At 40.1% G+C, this 22,867-nt stretch overlaps 1 protein-coding gene across 4 annotated transcripts in view; it reads left to right on the plus strand.

Moving 5' to 3' along the window:
- GRM7 (glutamate metabotropic receptor 7) overlaps nucleotides 1–22,867 on the plus strand; it is a 546,447-nt gene that overhangs the window by 149,242 nt on the left and 374,338 nt on the right. For all 4 annotated transcript variants that reach the window (XM_084634422.1, XM_084634423.1, XM_084634425.1 and 1 more), the window contains exon 2: nucleotides 18,562–18,778. In XM_084634422.1, coding sequence (XP_084490548.1) covers nucleotides 18,562–18,778 — 217 coding nt within the window. The remainder of the gene's footprint in view (nucleotides 1–18,561; nucleotides 18,779–22,867) is intronic.

The raw sequence follows: 22,867 nt of genomic DNA on the forward strand, positions 1-22,867 counted from the left end.
ACCCCACTAGAGGATCGGAATTAGATGGACTCTGGCCCTTGAGCCACACTGTGCTAACTACAGAGGGGTTTAGAACATGGACTTGGGCGTAGAGAGGCTGGGTTACCTACCACCCCCTTGACTTAAGGGGCCATCGAGGTACAAGCCCCGCTAGAGTCACAGACCCTTGTTCAAAGGGAGATGTATTGCCTAAGACTTCCATATGGGAAGAGACTGAAGTTATTAGGACTCTTCTCTTCAGAGAGAAGAAAACACAATAGAGACATGAAAGGGGGTGTGTACATGTGTAAGACTTGTGTCCATTTCTCCCTGCCCCTTTCTCTGGTATTGGGCAGTGCTAGAGACAGGATACTGGACTAGATGGACTAATTGTCTAGTGCAGTGTGGCTATTCCTATGCTTGAATCTCATTGCAAACTCATCAGGAAGTTGTATGTTCTGGTCTTCATGGTTTCAGATTAGGTTTGCTGGAATTAGAAATGGGAACCAGGGCCATATTAGAGATCCACATTTGACTTGCCCCTTCTGAGTTACCCCAGTGAGTATAGCTTGTACTCAAAGTATAGCAGGAAAAGCAGCTGGAAAAAAATTATGCTCATATCCTGATAAAACATAAGCTCTTCAAAAGCTTGAACAGGCAGGTCAAACACACTGCAAACTCTTGATTGATCTTTGCTGGTGCAGGAATACAGATTGAATCAGCCTTGGCTTGAGTTTGAAGTTCAGGTCACAACTTCCACATAGATCTATATAGATCTATGGGGGTTCTCCCACTATGGGTCCATGGGAGGCTAGTCCACCTCACCACATCCCTGAGCGTCGCCTATCATGGAGAATTAGTGAGGTGACAACAGTCTCCAGCTCAGGCTCACCTTCAGAGGGTGAGCACTACGCACAGTTAGGGGCCTTGGCCCTTAGTCAAGGCGGGGCAACAAGAGTCTGTGGCCTATGGTCAGTGCTGAGCAGCCAACACAGTTAAGGGAGTCAGACCCTCAGTCAGGGCAGGGCAATAAAGGTCTCTGTCTTGGGCCTGTAGTCAGGGCTGAGCAGCAAACACAGCTACGGAGCCTGGGCAATGGGGGGTAATGAGAGTCAATATCTCAGGCCTGTAGTCAGAGCCAAGCAGCAAGGTTGTTCAGGCATCCTGTCGCCTGCAGATGGCCAAGAAACACTGGCTCTGTGGTCTAGAGAGGGGGACTACCAGCCGAGGGTTGGGTTGACGGGGGGACACAAGCTCACCCACTCCACTGTGTCCCAGCCCAGAGCCCTACCAGTGGTGGAGTGATCTGCCACTGGGTCAGCAGGGATCCTGACTGCAACACGCTGACCTAATCTCCAGCAGCGCTGCAGCCAGATGAGGGTTGGCTGCCCCTGGGCCATTTCCTAACTCCCCCTCGGGGTTTACCTGGATCAGTGGAGGGTCCTCCAGATCTTCAGGGTAGAAGGACTGTGGCAATCCTGGTCGGGTCAGCATGTGGCTCTGGCCAGTCCTCAGTTCCACGGGGGCCTGTAGCAGTCTCCCAGCTCAGGAGCAAGCAGGAGACCTCTGGCTCCTCCAGTGGCTGCAGCAGAACTGAGCTCCCAAGACCCACCTTTCATACTTTCTGTCTTCCCCACTGACTTTTGGTGGGAGGAGCAAGCACAGCTTGGCTCCAGCCACCAGAGCTCGGTAAGGGGTTCCTCCCACCGTGGGTCTGTGGGAGGCCTCTCTGCCTCACTACAAGGGGAAAGACTAATAGCCTATTCTACAATTTCATACTCTTAATAACAACAAATATTACTTGTATTACTTTCATCCATAGATTTCAAAGCACTTTACTAATGAGGTTGGTATCATTATCTCCATTTTACAGACTAAGGAACTGAGGCACAGAGAGCAGAAATAACTTGCACGAGGGCCAGGTAATCAGTTGCTGATAAGTGGGAATAGAACCCAAGTCTTCTGAGTCCCAGTCTAGTACTGACATGCTACCACACTTGAATAATCCTTAGTCAAGCAAGTACTCCTGTTGATTTTAAGGGGAGTACTCACACAAATAAGGACTGCAGACCCCCTTTTGGATCAATAAGGTTTCACAATTGTTTCTAGGTAATTAAACGTGGACTTTTTGTTTTGTTCCAGTCTGTTGCTAGCTGCTCTGTGTGTATCAGGTTTTGATTAATTCTCTAAGGCCAGATATTTTGTCTGAAGCTCATAAAGGAAGGCTTGTCTTGAGAATGCAAAAAGAACAGGAGGACTTGTGGCACCTTAGAGACTAACAAATTTATTTGAGCATAAGCTTTCGTGAGCTACAGCTCACTTCATCGGAGAATGTGGATTCTGAATTCAAACCTATAATTCATGCTGCTCTTTTCTCTATTGCACCTAGTCCCACCTGGCTAATATATAGTGTGTCTGATGTCACTCAGTTTCTCCAAAATGAGTAGTAGTTTATTGCTCCAGGTACTTTTACTGTGTTTTATGACAGTGTTCAAGAACCATGACTAGCTGATTGGTCAGAGGGGAATAGGTCATAGTAGCTGTCATTGCAATAAATGGAAGGATATTGTTATGGAAGAAGAGCAGAGGGCAGCAGTATAATGTAGTGCAGCAGGAGAGATTTTTAACGCATTGCCTTGTAACTGAGAGGGAAGGAATATGATTTTGTAAATTCATTTATAAACTGCTTCATAGTAAAGGATTTGCTGGGTCTTAGCCATCTTGTTGGCTTCAATAAGACACAAGTGTCTAACATTCCTGCATGTACACACAAAAAATATAAGGGATAAAATCATAAATATATCTTAATGCATATCTTGTAAGCTCTTTGAGGCATGTACCATGTTTTGGTTTGCCATGTAAAATCTCTGCCTACCTATGGCACGATTTAAAAATGTTTATTAATAATAAAGAGAAAGTGTTTGCTTTTGTGATAGTATTAAATAAATATTTCCATTATGTCTATCCTGCCATAACTGTTGTCCACCTAGAGGTCTCAAAGCACTGAATTGAAAGACCAAACCCAACTTTTATTCTTGGTCACCAGCTGTTTTGCAAACGTGCAAGCCAAAGTGGCATTATAAATGTACAGGTGTTGTGATGGGGACTTCATTCTGAACATGCTTTTTGCTATGAAATAGCTGAAAGCTCTCATTCTTATTATATATTATAGTTATGATTTCTCCCCTGCCTATTTCTCTTTGAGCAGATAAAGAGCTCTTATGAGCTGTGTGGTGAGTACTAATTACTGTGATTTGTCACCTCAGTACTTCACTGTTACATTTTTTCACTGTCTAGGAAGAGGGAGGCATAGGAGAACTTATACGTATACAAAGTTTCTCAGCTGTACCAATATTAGTGAAGATGTTTTGCCATTTGATTTTGCCCCAGTTTATGCTAGAGCATGAAGCTTGATGTATATATCAGGAGGTGACAGGTTTCAGAGTAGCAGCCGTGTTAGTCTGTATCTGCAAAAAAGAACAGGAGAACTTGTGGCACCTTAGAGACTAACAAATTTATTTGAGCATAAGCTTTCGTGGGCTTATGCTCAAATAAATTTGTTAGTCTCTAAGGTGCCACAAGTTCTCCTGTTCTTATATCAGGAGGTGGTTTCTTTTCTTAGACTCTCTGCAGATGTTTTGGTTAAAAAAGAAAAGTGCACTTTGGGGCACATTTGTATAGAACAGTTCTGCTTCAAGGCTAATGCCATAGATAGAGAGAAACCTAAGTAGAGTGAATTATTTGTTCCTATTACACAGTGCATACATTGTACTATCATGATTGGAAGGCATGTAAATTTTGTCAAGGTCCTGTTAAGCAGAGTAATAGTTTCTAATGCCCCAAGCCCACTCATTGTCAGATCATTTCTGGATGGTCAAGTCAGTGGAGCACCGCTATCTCCTAACAGATGTATTATGGTCTATGACCGTATCTGTCTGTTACAGTTGTTTCTCTATTATAGAGAGCTTTCCACAGCTAATCTGCAGTGAGGAATCCCCATGGCTACTCCAGCATCTAACAATGCTATGTTTAAACTGAACTAAAAATTGTAAAGCAAGACAATTCAGAAAAGGCAAATTATTGAAAAAGGAAATGAACTCCCTGTTAATCTCCACTCCTCTTCTTCCCATACTTTGTCATCCCACTTCTTCCCCATTCTCCCTTTCATCCCCTCACCAACATGTTGTGCTGTCTTACTCCAGTCTCTTCTGAGACTAGAAGTTCCTCAGTGCGGGGACCTTCTCTTCTTGTATATTTATAAAATGTCACACACAATCATATTGCCATATAAATAACAAGTAGTAACTCGGAAATGATTTTCTATCCTATCCATCATAGAGTTTGTTTCAATTTAATTTTTCCTAAGATGCCAGTTAATTAGTGTAAACTGGTGGGAAGATGCATGCGAAGTAAGCAAAGAATGCTGTATTAACGAAAAGTACAAAACCAAATTAAGCTACAAACTGTGTAGTATTTTAATGTATAAATGCATGTTTTCCATTGTGTGAGACAATCTAACAGTTACTTCACTTGTGAATACAGATCAACACTTTTGCTGGGTAGCTACGTACCCAGATCTGCTGAAAGTAAAACATTACATATAGATAATAATTTTAGAGAAACGTGAAGCCCTTCCTCCTCCACTGATATCTGGGTGTTTTTGAGTTGCAAGGAGAAGCATGAGTATATTGATTGGAATCCAAACCTGGACCCAGATCTTAATTTCACAGCTAGTCCCTATTTATGTTATAGTTTAAGTAAAATCCAGGATCCCAATCGACATGCAATTTTGAGGTGGTGTGGAGGGGAGTTCAGTAACTAGATCTGAATTTTTCTTGAGAGTTGTACATCATGTAATAAAATGGTACATAAATTAGTATTACTTACATTGCAGTAGTTCCTAGGAGCCCTGTTCGTGTACCAGGACCACTCGGTTCTAAGAAGCACTGTACAAACACAGAACAACAAAGAGCTTAAATGGGAGCTGGGCTCTTTTTGGCAATCTGTTCCCAATTGTGAGCGCAGAGCCCTTGAGTTGTTTTTACACTTGGGGGAATGGACTGCTTACTTGATCTCTCAATATCAGTCTTAGTCTCTAGGGGCAAGCTTAGCTATGCTCCTATTGACCTTACATGTGCTGATAGGCAGGTTATTTGTGAGCTCATGTAGAGGGATGAGATTTATACTGTAGAACAACTATTTTATACAACATTTTCTCTCTCTGTCTGTCTCTTTCTCTCACACACTCATGCTCACAAAATATGATCATGTACTTGGTTTGTGTTCTTAGTATTTATATTGTTGCTATGGTTTACTAAATGCTTCCTCCATCCTCCCAAGCTAGCTTTTCATTGAGTTTGATCTTGTTTATATTTGTATTCCTGTACCTTGTGAAATCTGTCCATTTTCTGTATGTGATTCTAGATGATTGTGTGAGATTTCTAATTTGCCATTATGAATTCACTGCAAGGATAAAATAGGCTGTGAGCAAACAGGATCTTGTTTGAACACAAATAGCTTTAGTAATTGGCAAACCTGAGAAAAATAAGGGGAAAACATGTGAACTGTAAATAGATTAATGTTTTTTAAAAAAATTCCATTATATGATAGTCCTTAGGTCCTCCTTTTGTTTAATGGATTTTCCCTCAGTCTAACTTTCACATAGAGCAACTAGACCTTCATATATAAACAGTGTAAATAGTATGTTAGGGATGTGTAAAACAGGTGACTTTTCTGTGTGTATGTAGACTGTTATACAAACTTTTTTCAGTGGTGAATCCACATGGGTTTATGGAAAACAGATCCTGTCAAATTAACTTGATTTTTTTTTTCTATGAGATAACAAGTTTGACTGAGAAACTTAATAGTATTGACATAATATACTTGGACTTCTATAAGGCAGTTGACTTAATACTGCATGACATTTTGATTAAAAAAAACTAGAACAATATATAATTAACATTGTGCATGTTAAATAGATTAAAAACTTCCAAATTGATAGGTCTCAAAATATAATTGTAAAAGGGAAATCATCATGTGGTGTGTTTCCTGTAGATTCCACAGGGATCAGTTCTTGGCCCTACGCTAATTAACATTTTTATCAATGACCTGGAAGAAAACATAAAATCATCACTGATAAAATTTGCAGACCACACAAACATTAGAGGAGTGGTAAATAATGAAGATATGTCACTGATACAGAGCAATCTGGATTGATTGATAAATTGGGTGCAAGCAAACAATAAACATTTTGATATGACTAAATGTACACATCTAGGAACAAAGAATGTAGGCCATACTTACACAATGGGAGACTCTATCCTGGGAAGCAGGGATTCTATTAAAAAAAAATTTGGGGGTGGTGCTAATGAGATCCTTGGACACACAACCAGGGGATTCTCAAGTAGGAATATTTTACCTCTGTATTTGGTACTGGTGTGACCACTGCTAGCATATGGGGTCCACAATTTAAGAAGGATGTTGATAAATTGGAGAGGGTTCATAGAAGAGCCACAAGAATGATTAAAGGATTAGAAAACAAGCCTTACAGTGAGAGACTCAAGGAGTTTAATCTATTTAGCTTATCAAAGAAAAGGTTAAGGAGTGACCTGAGTACAGTCTGTAAATACCTATAGGGGAAACAAATATTTGATAATGGGCTCTTCAGTCTAGCAGAGAAAGTGATAACACATTCCAATGTCTGGAAATTGAAGCATGGCAAATTTAGACTAGAAATATGGTGTAAATATTTAATAGTGAGGGTAATTAAGCACTGGAACAATTTACCAAGGGTCTTGGTTGATTCTCCATCACTGGCAATTTTAAAATCAAGATTGGATGTATTTCTAAAAGATCTTCTCTAGAAATTATTTTGGGGAAATTCTATGGCTAGTGTTATACAGGAGTCAGACTAGATGACTACAGTGGACCCTTCTGGCCTTGTATTTATGTAGCTTAGCCCTGGTCTAACCCGGCGGGGGTGGAATCGATCTAAGTTACGCAACTTCAGCTACATGAATAACGTAGCTGAAGTCGAAGTACTTAGACCTACTCACTGTGGTGTCTTCAGTAGGGTGAGTCAACTGCTGCCACTCCCCCGTCGACTCCACCTGCGCCTCTCATGGCGGTGGAATACAGGAGTCGATGGGAGAGTGCTCGGGGGTCGATTTATCGCATCTTGACTAGACGCAATAAATTGACCTCTGCTGGATCGATCGCTCCCCACCAATCTGGGCAGACATACCCTTAGAAACTCTGGCTACTGGTCCATCCATTCTGTTTTTACTCTGTCCTTACTCAGGCAAAACTCCCACTGGTGAAAGTTTTTCTCTTGATTAAGAATCAGTAGAAACTGAGGAAGGCCTTCTGGGTTTGGCCTGCAGAAAATAGCTAGTACAAAAGTTCATGTAATTTTAATTCATGGGAATGAAACAATTATATGCAATTCACAGGATGCTGAAGCCATTTCTTATGCAATTAGAGAAGTAAACTGTGAACAAAGAATAGTTCTACTAACTGATGATTAAGTCCTGACACAAGAAATTTCTACATGAGTAAATCTAGGGGCTAAACTGATTCACGGCGGTTAGTCATGCATCAGTCCACACCAAAGAGTTTTACAACCAAGTGAAAATTCTGCAATGTCTTCTCACTTTGGAAAGCAAAGTTATTGGCAGGGTTGTTGATGCAAGGAGACTGATGCTGCATTTCCAAATCAGATAAGTTCAAGAGACTTTCAGTTTTTTTTTATAGTCAGGAAATCATATCAATAAAACTTTTATTAGGAAGTTGAAAGTGAAATTATAACAAACTGAATTTAATAATACCCCAGTGGGAGCTCGTTAATATCTCAATAGGTATACTCATGCATTATCTTAATTGCACATGATCCTTAGTGAAAATGCCTTTTTTGAAGTTTTGTCACAACTGTCCTTTGTCAGGTGCCATCATTTTATTAAACTTTTACTGTGTGACTAAGTAAAGGGATGGCATAATTCAATCACCTTAAAGTAGCATGGCTGCAATATTTTTTGTAATGCCACCATTAATATGCATAAAGAAAAGGAGTACTTGTGGCACCTTAGAGACTAACAAATTTATTTGAGCATAAGCTTTCATGAGCTACAGCTCACTTCATCGGATGCATTCAATGGAAAATACAGTGGGGAGATTTATATACATCGAGAACATGAAACAATGGGTGTTACCATACACACTGTAAGGAGAGTGATCATTTAAGATGAGTTATTACCAGCAGGAGAGGGAGGGGAGGAGAAAACCTTTTGGAGTGATAATCAAGGTGGGCCATTTCCAGCAGTTGACAAGAACGTCTGAGGAACAGTGTGGGGAGGGAGGAAAATATGTTTTACTTGTAATGACCCATCCACTCTGTCATAAATGTAAAGGGAAGGGTAAACCCCTTTAAAATTCCTCCTGGCCAGAGGAAAAATCCTCTCACCTGTAAAGGGTTAAGAAGCTAAAGGTAACCTCGCTGGCATCTGACCAAAATGACCAATGAGGAGACAAGATACTTTCAGAAGCTGGGAGGAGGGAGAGAAAGAAAGGGTGTATCTGTTGGTATGCTGCTTTGCCGGGGATAGAACAGGAATGGAGTCTTAAAACTTTTAGTAAGTAATCTAGCTAGGTATGCGTTAGATTATGATTTCTTTACATGGCTGAGAAAAGAATTATGCTGAATAGAATGACTATTTCTGTCTGTGTGTCTTTTTTGTAACTTAAGGTTTTGCCTAGAGGGATTCTCTATGTTTTGAATCTAATTACCCTGTAAGGTATCTACCATCCTTTTACAGGGGTGATTCCTTTACTCCTATTTACTTCTATTTCTATTAAAAGTCTTCTTGTAAGAAAACTGAATGCTTTTTCATTGTTCTCAGATCCAAGGGTTTGGGTCTGTGGTCACCTATGCAAATTGGTGAGGATTTTTACCAAACCTTTCCCAGGAAGTGGGGTGCAAGGGTTGGGAGGATTTTGGGGAGAAAGACGTGTCCAAACTACGTTTCCCAGTAAACCCAGTTAGGGTTTGGTGGTGGCAGTGGTTATTCCAAGGACAAAAGATAAAATTAATTTGTACCTTGGGGAAGTTTTAACCTAAGCTGGTAAAAGTAAGCTTAGGAGGTTTTCATGCAGGTCCCCACATCTGTACCCTAGAGTTCAGAGTGGGGAAGGAACCTTGACACACTCCCAGTCTCTATTCAAGCCTAAGTTAATTGTATCCAGTTTGCAAATTAATTCCAATTCAGCAGTCTTTTGTTGGAGTCTGTTTCTGAAGTTTTTTTGTTGAACAATTGCCACTTTTAGGTCTGTAATCAAAGTGACCAGAGAGATTGAAGTGTTCTCCGACTGGTTTTTGAATATTATAATTCTTGACGTCTGATTTGTGTCCACTTATTCTTATAGATATGTGGACACAGTTGGCAACGGGCTTTATTGCAAGGATAGGTTCCTGGGTTAGTGTTTTTGTTGTGTGGTTGCTGGTGAGTATTTGCTTCAGGTTGGGGGGCTGTCTGTAAGCAAAGACTGGCCTGTCTCCCAAGATCTGTGAGAGTGATGGGTTGTCCTTCAGGCTCTTTGCAGAATGGGAGAGTCAAAAGGGGTGAGAGGAAAAATGGGAGTGGGTGAATGAAGTTGTAGGCTCAGTGGGATTATGCAGAATCTGAATGGTTAGTATCCGGAACGGTAAAACAGAAATTCCTAATTTGTATTCTGTGAGCCCTTGCTGATGCTCCACTGAAAGCTTCCTTATCTCAGGGTGCTAGCTCTCTTCATTGCTTCCAGCTGGGAAATACATAACAGAAGGGAGGGAGAGATGAAATATAGAGGAAAAGTGAACCCTCAACAGACTAAAAAAACATTTTAAAATACATAAATTAGGGCTGTCAATTAATTACATTTAACTCACGTGATAACTCAAAATATTAATTGTGATTAAAAAAATAATTGCAGTTAGTTTTAATCGCACTGTTAAACAATAGAATACCAATTGAAATTTATTAAATATTTTGGATGTTTTTCTACATTTTAAAATATATTAATTTACGTTACACCACAGAATACAAAGTGTACAATGCTCATTTTATATTATTTTTATTACAAATCTTTGCACTGTAAAAATGATAATCAAAAGAAATAGTATTTTTCAATTCACCTCACACAAGTATTGTAGTGCAATCTCTTTACTGTGAATGTGCAGCTTACAAACATAGATTTTTTTGTTACATAACTGCACTCAGAAACAAAACAATGTTAAATGTTAAAGCCTACAAGTCCACTCAGTCCTACTTCTTGTTCAGCCAGTTGCTAAGAGAAGTTTGTTTACATTTATGGGAGATAATGCTGTCTGCTTCTCATTTACAATGTCACCTGAAAGTGAGAACAGGCGTTTGTGAGGCACTTTTGTAGCCAGCATTGTAAGTATTTACATGCTAGATATGCTAAACATTCGTATTCCTCTTCATGCTTTGGCCACCATTCTGGAGGACATGCTTCCATGCTGACGGCACTCATTAAAAAAATAATGCATTAATTAAGTTTGTGACTGAACTCCTTGGGGGAGAATTGTATGTCTCCTGCTCTGCATTTTACCCACATTCTGCCATATATTATAGCAGTCTCGCATGATGACCCAGCACATGTTGTTCGTTTTAAGAACACTTTCACTGCAGACAAAATGCAAAAAAAATACTAATGTGAGATTTCTAAAGATAGCTTCAGCACTCAACCCAAGGTTTAAGGACCTGAAGTGCCTTCCAAAATCTGAGAGGGATGAGATGTGGAGCATACTTTCAGAAGTCTTAGAAGAGCAACACTCTGATGCAGAAACTACAGAACCCAAACCACCAAAAAAGAAAATCAATTTTCTGCTGGTGGCATCTGACCTAGATGATGAAAATGAACATGTGTCAGTCTGCACTGCTTTGGATTGTTATTGAGCAGAACCCATCATCAGCATGGGTGCATGTCCTCTGGAATGGTGGTTGAAGCATGAAGGGACATATGAATCTCTTACCCATCTGGCACATAATTATCTTTCAATGCCGGCTACAACAGTGCCATGCGAACGCCTGTTCTCACTTTTGGAGACATTGTAAACAAGAAGTGGGCTTGTTTGTCTGAGCAACTGGTTGAACAAGAAGTAGGACTGATTGGACTTGTAGGCTCTAAAGTTTGATATTGTTTTATTTTTGAAAGCCGTTTTTTGTGCATAATTTTACATTTGTAAGTTAAACTTACATGATAAAGATATTTCACTATAATACTTGCATTAAGTGAATTGAAAAATACTATTTCCAGAGGTGAAAGTAAGCTGGTACGGGCCAGTACGGTGTACTGGTGAGAAAGTGGCTACCAGTACGGGCCAGTACACAGCCGACGGTACACGGGCCGGGCAGCACTGAAGGGCTGGCTGGAGGAGTCTGGCCCCAGCCCTGCCCCTTCCACCTGAGGGTCTGCCCCTTCTGGGCCCCCCCCCGCACCTTGTCCAGGAACCTGGCTGCCCTTTGTACTGGTAAATCCTTTAAGTTACTTTCACCCCTGACTATTTCTTTTATTTTCACAGTGCAAATATTTGTAATAAAAATAAATATGAAGTGAGCACTGTACACTTTGTATTCTGTGTTGAAATTGAAATCAATATATTTGAAAATGTGGAAAACATCCAAAATATTTAAATAAATGGTATTCTATTATTGTTTAACAGCACGATTAATCATGATTAATTTTTTAATCGCTTGACAGCCCTAACAAAAAATACTTTCCTAATACTGGTTTATCATGTATGCAATGACCATAGTTGCCACAAGGGTGCTACAGTATGGCAAATAGGACAAGACATTCATGTTATTAAGATGTGGATTGCATGATGGAAAATCTTAGGAACTCCACTGTGAATTCATTTTAGGAGATCATGCTGTGCCAAAAATTACTTGATGTTTAGAATAGATGTCTTTCCTTGCTTACTCTGGGATGCACATGAGTACATTTCAGACCCCTGGATGTGAGAATCATAGAATATCAGGGTTGGAAGGGACCTCAGGAGGTCATCTAGTCCAACCCCCTGCTCAAAGCAGGACCAGTCCCCAATTTTTGCCCCAGATCCCTAAATGGCCCCCTCAAGGATTGAGCTCACAACCCTGGACTTAGCAGGCCAACGCTCAAACCACTGAGCTATCCCTCCCCCCAGTTAGGTGTATGTATAACAAACTGATTGTGTATGTTGGTCATCAAGGATCAAATTATGCCCCTTGATGGGAGAGCTGTGCTAGATAATAGAGTAGGAGGTGTACTGCTAACTGGGCCTGGTTGGAGCCACTTTAGGGAGGACAGTGAGCAACTACGCACCAGCGTAATATAGTCTAGCACTTCTGTCCCCGGCCCTTTATACTGTAGTGCAGTAGTTCCCAAACTTGTTCCGCCGCTTGTGCAGGGAAAGCCCAGTAGCACGGGCTGAGGGACGTACTGGCCGCCGCTTCCAGCAGCTCCCATTTTCCTGGAGCAGCGAACCGCGGCCACTGGGAGCCGTGATTGGCCGAACTGCGGACGCAGCAGGTAAACAAACCAGCCCAGCCCGGCAGGGGCTTTCCCTGCACAAGCAGCAGAACAAGTTTGGGAACCACTGCTCTAGTGCGCTTTCAGGCAAAATGGCTGTCTCATTCATAGAAGTGAGGGGGTGGAGAGAGGAGGTGCATTCTACAGAAATTTCCCCTCATGGCCTAGCCACGCAGAGTCAACTTTGTATCAAGTTTGTATTCCATTTGTCTTTTAGTTGCAGTTCTGCTTTTAGAAGAGGTTTTGATGTTTGAAATTGTAGCTTAGTAGATCATGGAAAACATCTAATTTCTACAGTGTGGTTTTATTCTTAGTATGTTTTCTGTACAGACTCATTGTGCCTGTTATAGAATATCCTATGGTGTTCAGTGTGTTCAGTAAACTCCGCTTCTCAGAACAGCTAAATGTTGTAAAGGGATCGAGTAGAGAGAACTGTTCATTAAAGGAAAAAATGAAACAGACTCATGCTAATGTCCAATATAAAAAATAAATTACAACTCTTACTTAATCATTGACTTATGCAATGTAATCAGTTTCAATTTTCCTTTATTTTAAGCAGAATGCCATCTATGAGGAACATCTTAACCAGTTCTATGTAACATCCAATGAAATACCGCAAATACAGAGTGACTTTATAAAAATCTGACACTTCATTGTGGGTTTGATCAGCATTTCTCAAACTTTTGAATTCTTGGTCCCCTTCAGAAAAATGAAGTCAATTGTACTTCCTTGCCACTTTTCCATATGATGCTGATAAAGGCCTGTGTGTCTTATTGTATACATCACAGTGGACCCTTGTGCCCCCTATCTTTGGGACACACTGGGTTGGATTGTGCCTGTCTGTTGCATGCGTGCACACTGAGGGATATGGAGGAAGGTATAATAATTTTTCCCCTGTGCTTTTCCAGGCTGTGAAAAGACCAGCAGGAACTGAAGTCCTTGTGCTTGCAGAGCACAAGTCTGCCACCAAGATACAAGGGCTGTTCAGAGAACAGACTTTTCATGCTGTGGGAAATACTGACATTTCAAAATTAGTTTCTGTTCTGAATGAGAATGGAAAGTCAAAATACCAAAAAAAAGGGTAATGGAAGAAAACATTCTGAAAAGTTTCAAGTCCAAAACGATGCAATGAAAATTTTTGATCAAAATTAACCACATTGTCATTTTGAATTGACATTTTGGCATAAAATGTATATTTGTTTTTTAAAGCAGTAAAACCAAAAAAAGTCATGTTACCATCATAATGAAGTGAATACTATCACTTTGATTCCAAATACTGTTTAAAACTGTAATTTTTGGTTCAGTTTCTTGCCAGAGAATTGAAATTTTTCATTAGGATTGACATTTCTTTCATTAAATAGCAGAGCTGGAATGAAAAGACACTCTAGTTGTTCTTGTTAAATTGTTAGGAAGAGGAAAGAAATGAGGAGTAGTTCTTTATTTACTTGATAAATATGCATCATTTGATCCCTGCTTAGAAGAGTTCTGGATGAGAATCCTTGAAGTTAGCTAAATTGACACATACCATAGATTTAAGATTGGGCTCTAATGCTGGGATGGTGTTCCATATACATTATACATGGCTTATAAAATAGATTTATGAGCCTTTTTTGTGAATTATCCGATACATTTTTGCTTAAACAAATTCTGTCTTCCCTTCAGCCTTTCTTCTCTTGCTTCTTAAATCCTTCAGAGAAGTCACTGTAATGCTGGCATCCCAACGATTCCCAGTGCAGCAGGGTGTGATGTTTCAAACCTAGGATCAAACAGGTCCGTCAATGTCTATTAGCCAGGATGGGCAGGGATGGTGTCTCTAACTTCTGTTTGCCAGAATCTGGGAATGGGCAACAGGGGATGGATCACTTGATGATTACCTGTTCTGTTCCCTATGGGGCACCTGACATTGGCTACTGTCAGAAGACAGGATACTGTGCTAGATGGACCTTTGGTCTGGCCTAGTATGGCCATTCTTATTCTAAAAGATGCTTTTAAAAGTGAAGTATGGGCGGAGAGGATAGTACTAACTTTTTAGGTAAATGGATTGGTCAAGATAGACAAAAGCTTCCCTTTGATTTTCAGGTAGACTCCAGAGCACATTAGTTGTTACCATCTAATGGCTCTTAGTGGCATAGGTGAATGGTATTGGCAGTCTCCAAATGTCTACATCACAAAATGTGATCAGAACTGACACTTAGTGATACGATTGTAGGTGGTTTCAGCAAATAGCCTAAGGACTGATTGTATCATGCAGAATAAACTTTCTCATTCCTTAAATGTTGTCCCTAATGATCAAGATTCATTAACAGTGGTGCTGCAGGGTAGCTTACACTGCCACTGTCTGAGTTATCCTGCATTGGATATTTGGGTGGTGGGAGTGGCAAGTCAGCATCTTTTCTGAACACTAAATTCACATTTACCAAACTTTGAACGCTGTGAATCTCCTTGTATAGGAAGTAAAATGGCCATTATTGGAATGTTAGATCTGAACCCCATTGATTTTTCCATGGGCATGTGGATCTGAATTTCAGGATTCATCGGTAAAATTAAGGCCCTATTGATGTCAATGAGAACATTCCCATTGACTTCTGTGGGGCCAGAATTCTACCCCATATATATATATATATATATATATAGTATACTGTTCCAAACCCAGAACCTGCACCTTTTCTAGTTCTGGTTTAGGCATGGTTGAAATCTCACAATATTTTAGTTCAAGATGGTAGAGAATGGCTGATTTCATTAAAGCTTTGCCATTTTTATCTGCAATCTGATGTGGACAGGTTCATTGAATCCAGATGTGAAACCTACATCTGAAGTGGTCTCAGACTAGAAGCATAGACTCATCCTAATTTGAATCCAAACACAACCTTCTGGGGCCATCTCCAGTGAGGAAAAAATATATTATGAATTGTCATTAAAACTTCAAAACAAAATGAAATGGTGCTTAATCTTGTGAGCCCAAAAAGTTTGTTTAAACTCACTAGAGACTCTTAAAGAGGAAAATAGAAACTTAAATGTTCTATTTTCATTACTTCTTACATAAGACTCGATTTTTCCATCTTAATACCACCCTCACTCAAAACAGCACAATACCACTGTGACAGAGGGTTCCTGTTTCAGTTAAAGGGGGATGTGTCCACTTAGCTGAAGCCAGAATATTGTCCATAAACATATCAACAGTTATTCCAACAGTTAAGCATCTCATGTATCTTATTCCAGGGATAATTTGTAGTTCAAGAGTCCAGTTCTCTCTGGCCTACAGCTGTCACCTTTTTAATTATTTGATCTCTTAATAAGATAGGCCTGATTTTTTAAAAATTCAACAGCAAAAGAAATAATATATTCTATAGGTTTCAGCTGACTTGAACAGCTGTTCACTTTGTACATCTGGGATGCTGACTGTGTGCAGGGAAAGGAGCTTGGGAATAGTAGATATCCTTCCGTGGTACAGGTAATGGAATGGAAGCGCTGACCTATTGTACAAAGTTGAATTGCAATGTTCGCAGTGCATATTAGACCTGGCTTTTATTTTTTTTTCTCCTGCTACATTAAGAAAATCTTTCTAAAGTTCATGTCTTTGTTCAACATTCTTAGACATTGTGAAGGAAACTGTATGAATAACAGGGTTGGTTTTAATGTTGTAACTGCTGCATGCAGATTGAAACAGACAGGTCTGATTAACATTTCATAAGTGAGAAAAAAAGATTTTGAAAGCAAAAGATTTTTTAAATAATGAAAACTTTGGGCAAAATTCAGTGAAGTTTTGCTCCATATAGGAGTGAAAAGTGTATCCTTTGGTTTTAGTTAATAAACATTTACTGTCAATTTGATACATACATTAGGATTCCTTTTGTTCACACATATCTGAATATGTAAGATACACTTTTTAACCTCTATGTATTTTACATTAACGGCACTCAGCCCATTGCACAGTTGTTCAGTACACAATATTGCATATTGGACCAGACTTTAATCTGATTAGTAGTGTGTATACAATGCCATACCATTGTCCACGGTTAACTATGCTTTCCTGATACCATCCTAATAGGATGACAACTGAGCTGAGACCCAATGAAATAAACTCTGTTTGCAGCACTTTACAGAGTGGGAAAAGAAAATCCCTCTTAATAAGCCAAAGAGAGCACTCCGGTCACCTTCACAAAATTGCCAATAGCTGTAAGTGTAACAATACTATCAATGCAGGTACCTGGAGTAATCATTAGGGTGCAGATCTTCCAGTGGTGTAAACTGTCATAAATGAAGTTATGTCAGCAGAGAATCTGCCTGTAGATATCTCCTATAGTCAGTGTAAGGAATACTACTGAAACTGATGCAATAGATCTATCGATCTAAGGAAACCCTGGCAAGTCTTTATGGGTGACCACTATCTGCAGCGTCCTAGCTCTTAACATACTAAGCCTCAGATTTTTGAAACTAGTCTTTTAAAGTGCATGACCAAACACTCAACATAACAGAAATGAAAGGCAGAATACTACAATGAAGAATTCATTTCTCTAACAGAGGTAGCAATTTCTATAAACCCAGTGGAAATTTTAAGCATTTTTTATGGTTAATAATTTATAGCAATGAAGAGTGAGATTCGGCAAGCTCTTTGCATACAGAGTTCTTACTAATTTCAGTGGGAGTTCTGCGCAAGGAGCATAGGTAGGACTAGGCCCAGACTTCTGTGGAATGGAACTAAATGGCTGCTCATTAAGTGATGTACCTCATAATGGGCTACATCAGAGAGGTATTTGAAGCATTATATGGTTCAGCAACTGTTGGGATTGTTAACACTTTATGTAGTTTCAGTAAATGTATATATCTGCTGGCTACTTTATTGTTGTGCTGCTGTCTTTCCATAATTATCTAAAGGCATATTTGGGCCCTTATCCTGTAAGATTGATTCTTGGAGAAGTTGAGTAATTCTCAACTTCCACTGATCTCAGTGGGAGTTGAAGGAACGGAGGCTTTTCCAGGATTGAACCCTGGGGTGTATAGTATTGTTCCCTCCTTTGAGATGGAGAGAAGAGCAATATATATTGGTAGGAATGCTTTTGTAAAGATAGAAGATGACTCTCAGAGCATACAGAATATACCTGTATTGTAGCATGAAATATTGATGTTTCTGCAGGCTGAAACCATCTTAAATTTATTATCATGCTTGGGCATGTGGTGAGTCCTCCTCTCTCAGCTGAACTTCAGGATCCCAAATGGCTAGATTCTAATGCAATCTGATTACTAGTAAAATGGACATGTACACAGATGGATTCTGTTCACTGCTATGTTTGGCTATGGTATCCTCAAGGGACGATATAAATAGTTTGATTTGAAATAGCTTAATCCCAAAAAGATACAAGAACTCAGAGGGGAGTTTGGAAGAATCATTATTTTTAAATGGTTCTACAATGGTTTTCTTATGAATGAGCCACTTGTTTTAACTTGGAAGCTGGAGATCATGGCTTATTAAAAAAGTGTCACCCTTTCAACCTCTGCCATAGGAGAGCACAGAACTGTCAATACGAGACTGTAATATCTAGGGTCTGATTTTGAAAATGTCAGGTGCAAAACTGCAATTGCATGGACAATATGTGCATACTAATATGGCTCCATTTACAAAATTGGATATCTGTCAATGTAAATGAACAGTTAGATGAACAACTGGCCATTTGTATATGCCACACTTGCTATGCGCAGGCAACAACAAGTAATTCTGTGTGCAAATTAGTCATTCCGTAGCACAACTGACATTTTTGAGTATCAGTCCCTTAAAAGTGCAAGAGAATTTTCAGAAAGAACAGAAAATATTTTAATTCACTGATTACTTTTCCTGTAATTTGTTCACTCCCTATGTAATTTAAGAGATGGATTATTTGACTTGTACTGAAATACTGATGGAGAAAGGAAATAACAGATGGATGTGGGGTGGACTAACAGAGATTCAGCTAAAGCTAACGCTAGAAATTTGGTGAATTTATGAACATATTATTTACCAATAACTGTTTTTTTCCCCTACAGATTCCCCAGATCAGTTATGCCTCAACTGCACCAGAGTTAAGTGATGACAGGCGCTACGATTTCTTCTCACGAGTGGTCCCTCCAGATTCCTTCCAAGCACAGGCAATGGTTGACATTGTAAAAGCTTTGGGGTGGAATTATGTGTCAACGTTGGCATCTGAAGGAAATTATGGAGAAAAAGGCGTGGAGTCCTTCATGCAGATTTCCAGAGAGGCAGGTAGGCAAAGACAGGATTGTATGGATCGGATAGATATTTATGTGTTACATGTTGTACTATTCTTCTCTGAACAGAAATTTGACTCGAAAATTGTTCGACTTCTTCATAATTCCTCAGTTCCTTCTTCATAATCCCTTACACTCTCATTCTTAAACTGCTCATGGGGTTCCAGAAACAAAGCACTCAAGGGTTTGAAACTTGAATGGTTTTCGTGCACGGTTGGAGAAAATATAAAATACTGAATTGCTTCTGGTATTCTAGTGGAAAATATTATATTATGATGACATGGTACAAGACAGATTTTTAAATACTGAGCTTTTATCTCTACACAGCTAGAAGTTCTTTGAAGGCAGAAAATTATTAGACACTGACTCAGGTCATATTTTACCTGTCCACCTTTCAAGCAGTTATGAGATATTGTATCAATTTTCTTCTTTGTCATTTTGTTTGGCAAATTCACTGAGGAAATCCATTCTCTTCTATTTGAAGGGAGGAAGCTTACTGGCCTGGAGAGAGAGGTCAAATGCATTTATTCAAGAAAAAATACTTCAGGGCATAGGAGTATTTGGGGCCCAGGGCATGTCATGAAGTTTTGGTGCTAGGATTGCCTATGACTTCAGTTGCTGATGAAATCACATTCCCCAAAGTCCAGCTAAGAAATACTTCAAGGAAGAAATACTTCAACATTTCTGTTGGATAATACTGATGTTCTAAGCAAACAGGGAAATAAATTGTCACACTGGCTTAGATTTCCCCAGATAGGCTGGGAATCTGGAAGGCATCTGTGGGCATTAATGATCTGGAGGATGGCGTGGATTGCACTCTCAGCAAGTTTGCAGATGACACTAAACTGGGAGGAGTGGTAGAAACGCTGGAGGGTAGTGATAAGATATGAAGGGACCTAGACAAATTAGAGGATTGGGCCAAAAGAAATCTGATGAGCTTCAACAAGGACAAGTGCATTAGGTTGGAAGAATCCCATGCACTGCTACAGACTAGGGACAGAGTGGCTAGACAGCAGTTCTGCAGAAAAGGACCTAGGGGTTACAGTGGACGAGAAGCTGGAGAGGAGTCAACAGTGTGCCCTTGTTGCCAAGAAGGCTAATGGCATTTTGGGATGTATAAGTAGGGGCATTGCCAGCAGATTGAGGGACATGATCATTCCCCTCTATTCAGCATTGGTGAAGCCTCATTTGGAGTACTGTGTCCAGTTTTGGCCCCACACTACAAAAAGGATGTGGAAAAATTGGAGAGAGTCCAATGGAGGGCAAAAAAAAATGATTAGGGGGCTGGAGCACATGATTTATGAGGAGAGGCTGAGGGAACTGGGATTATTTAGTCTGCAGAAGAGAAGAATGAGGGGGGTTTGATAGCTGCTTTCAGCTACCTGAAAGGGAGTTCCAAAGAGGATGGATCTAGATTGTTCTCAGTGGTAGCAGATGACATAACAAGGAATAATGGTCTCAAGTTGCAGTGGGGGAGGTTTAGGTTGGATATTAGGGAAAAACATTTTCACTAAGAGGGTGGCGAAGCACTAGGGAGGTGGTGGAATCTCCTTCCTTAGAGGTTTTTAAGGTCAAGCTTGACAAAGCCCTGGCTGGGATGATTTAGTTGGGGATTGGTTCTGCTTTGAGCAGGGAATTGGACTAGATGACCTCTTGAGGTCCCTTCCAATCCTGATATTTTGTGATTCTATAGGAAAATGAATCCACCACAAGTTAACTTCTTGGAAGTCATTGTTTTTGGTTTTTCTGGGCTGAAGTATTTGAGGATCCCTCATGTGCCAGTTAGCGGTAGGGTACTCAGAAGATGCTATTCACTTTCAGTGCCTTTTATAAAATTCAATTCTATAGACATATGGTGATATGTCCTGGCAAGGGTTAACATGGTAAATAGAAATGAATGTTTCATTATGAACGTTTCATTATTTTGATGAGAGCAGTGTCTGAACCTACCATCTGTAAACAAATAAAACTTTCATTGACTTGAATTGGAGTAAACACTGCAGGACTTGGAACCATAATTCTCTCTCCATACCATTAAGGAGAAAGCATTCTGAAATGCAGAGATTATAGTGGGGTTTACAGTGCTTTCAAACAACCATCTGAGGTTTGTATTTTCCATTATTATAAAGCTGGTTCAGAAGCATACGTCATGCGTTTACAGATTGCCTGTATTATCCACGAGTCAGAGGGTGTTAGCTTGTTTGCTCACTCCCCAAACTGTCATTGAGTAAGTCACTGCATCTCGTTTGTCAGCATAATCCATGTAAGAATTGCGGAGGTGATGATGCTGCACTTCAGGGCCTTAGAAAGAGGGAGTGTGGAATTGTTTCCCTAGGTTGATATTACAGAAGAAGTTGGAATTTGCATAAATTCATCTGTTCATTTGAATGCATATTTATGTGGTATTAAAACTATTTTGGATTTAATACCACAGGAAGTGACAATATGCAGTATTCATTATCATTTAAAATTCAAATGAATCACAAACGCTCTTGCAATATAATACTGAGCATGTGTTTTCCACATGAAGGACAAGCTATAGTTCTGGAATAATTTTGTGCTTTAGATGCCCTACAGAAATAACTAAGTGGAAAGTTGTTCATGTAGTCAACATGAAATGAAACATATGTTAAAAATAAAGCATGATAATTGCGTGGGTACCCTATTAAAACCAATGGGAAATGCATGGTAATGTAGGTTACGTCTACAACACTGAGAATCTGGCAGGTATAGTGCATAAACTTTCTTTAATGTAGGCAGCTTGTCTAGTCTTGGAACGCATACTATCTACTCTTCAAATGCTGTGCAGCATCATTTTCTTCTTAAGATTGCATTGAATTGATACGTGTTGCACTGATACAGCTTAGGTGGCATTCCGTGTATTTAACACCTGTCAACCATTTCCCCTGCTTCTTTAAAAAGTTTAGAATGAACAGAAAATCCTAGGTGGTCCCATTTCCTAAATATTTCACAGTGATGAGAACCAAATTTTCAAGTATTGTTTACTGGCGGCAGATATTGATCACAGTAATAACATGCAATGAAATGGATGCCACCCACCCATCTCAACGAGTAGAAAACTTGATGGTACCAGCAATGACCGGGGAAGTCCCAGTAGAAAGGAGAAGGAAAGCACATGTGGAGCGATGCAGGGGTGGCACCTCCTCTTCTAGAATCTGTCTCTACTCATTGACCAGTTGAGGGAGGGGTAAGCTTAGGAGAGTCTATCCTAAGTTAAATGGTGTGAGCACTATGACCCCTGTACTGGAACCAATTAAAAAGCCTGGTATGTGGGAGTATGTGTGATGGGGCTGGCAGTGGTCCTCCCCTGCATTAAGGGTAAGAGCGGCAGCCTGTTGCTTAAAATCCATCCCTGTGTCTGTTTTCATTCACCACTATGTCCAGATCAAGGATTTTTCTGTTACTTCAGGGATGTATTGTAGGTATATCACAAACACTTTTATGGGGCACTGGGTAGCTGTGTTGCCAGAGGAGCAGACATTGTGATCTGCTTCCTGAGTCCCCTGTGATCTGAGGGGCACAAACCATATACTTGCTCCCCAGCTCACTGGTGCAGCTGAACTGGCCGGGTCACCAGGGGGCCAAGCCAAAGCTGCCAACTACTCCCACCCACCAGCACAGGATGGACATAGCAGTTCTGTGGAGGTCAGTCTCCTGTCTGTGTTGCTACCCATGGTATGGATGCAAAACAGTCCCTTACTCCTCAGTAGGTATGCAGAATGGGCCAAACTTCATAACTTACCTGTGGGCCTGTGTGTACGGAATTCACTCCCTCCGGTGGTTTGCCTTCAGCATACAGTGTAAAACATACATGTTTAACCAGCCATGTTTGGCTAACCACTGTGATATCAGCATATGAGCCATCTGAAGAGGTGATAAAGGGAAGTATTTTTATTGAGTTGGTGAGGGTTTTTTTTTCTTGTATCTGTTGGTTTGAACTACTTAGAAGGGACTCAGGTGAACATCAGTGAAGACATACCTGATGAATAAAGAGGTACTGAAAGAGCAGTAGATAGTGAGAAATGCATCTCGGTATCAAGCAGTCATCACAAGGCATGTGCAC

The sequence above is a fragment of the Lepidochelys olivacea genome, assembly GCF_965140295.1.
Source record: "Lepidochelys olivacea isolate rLepOli2 genome assembly, chromosome: 7".
NCBI lineage: Eukaryota > Metazoa > Chordata > Testudines > Cheloniidae > Lepidochelys > Lepidochelys olivacea.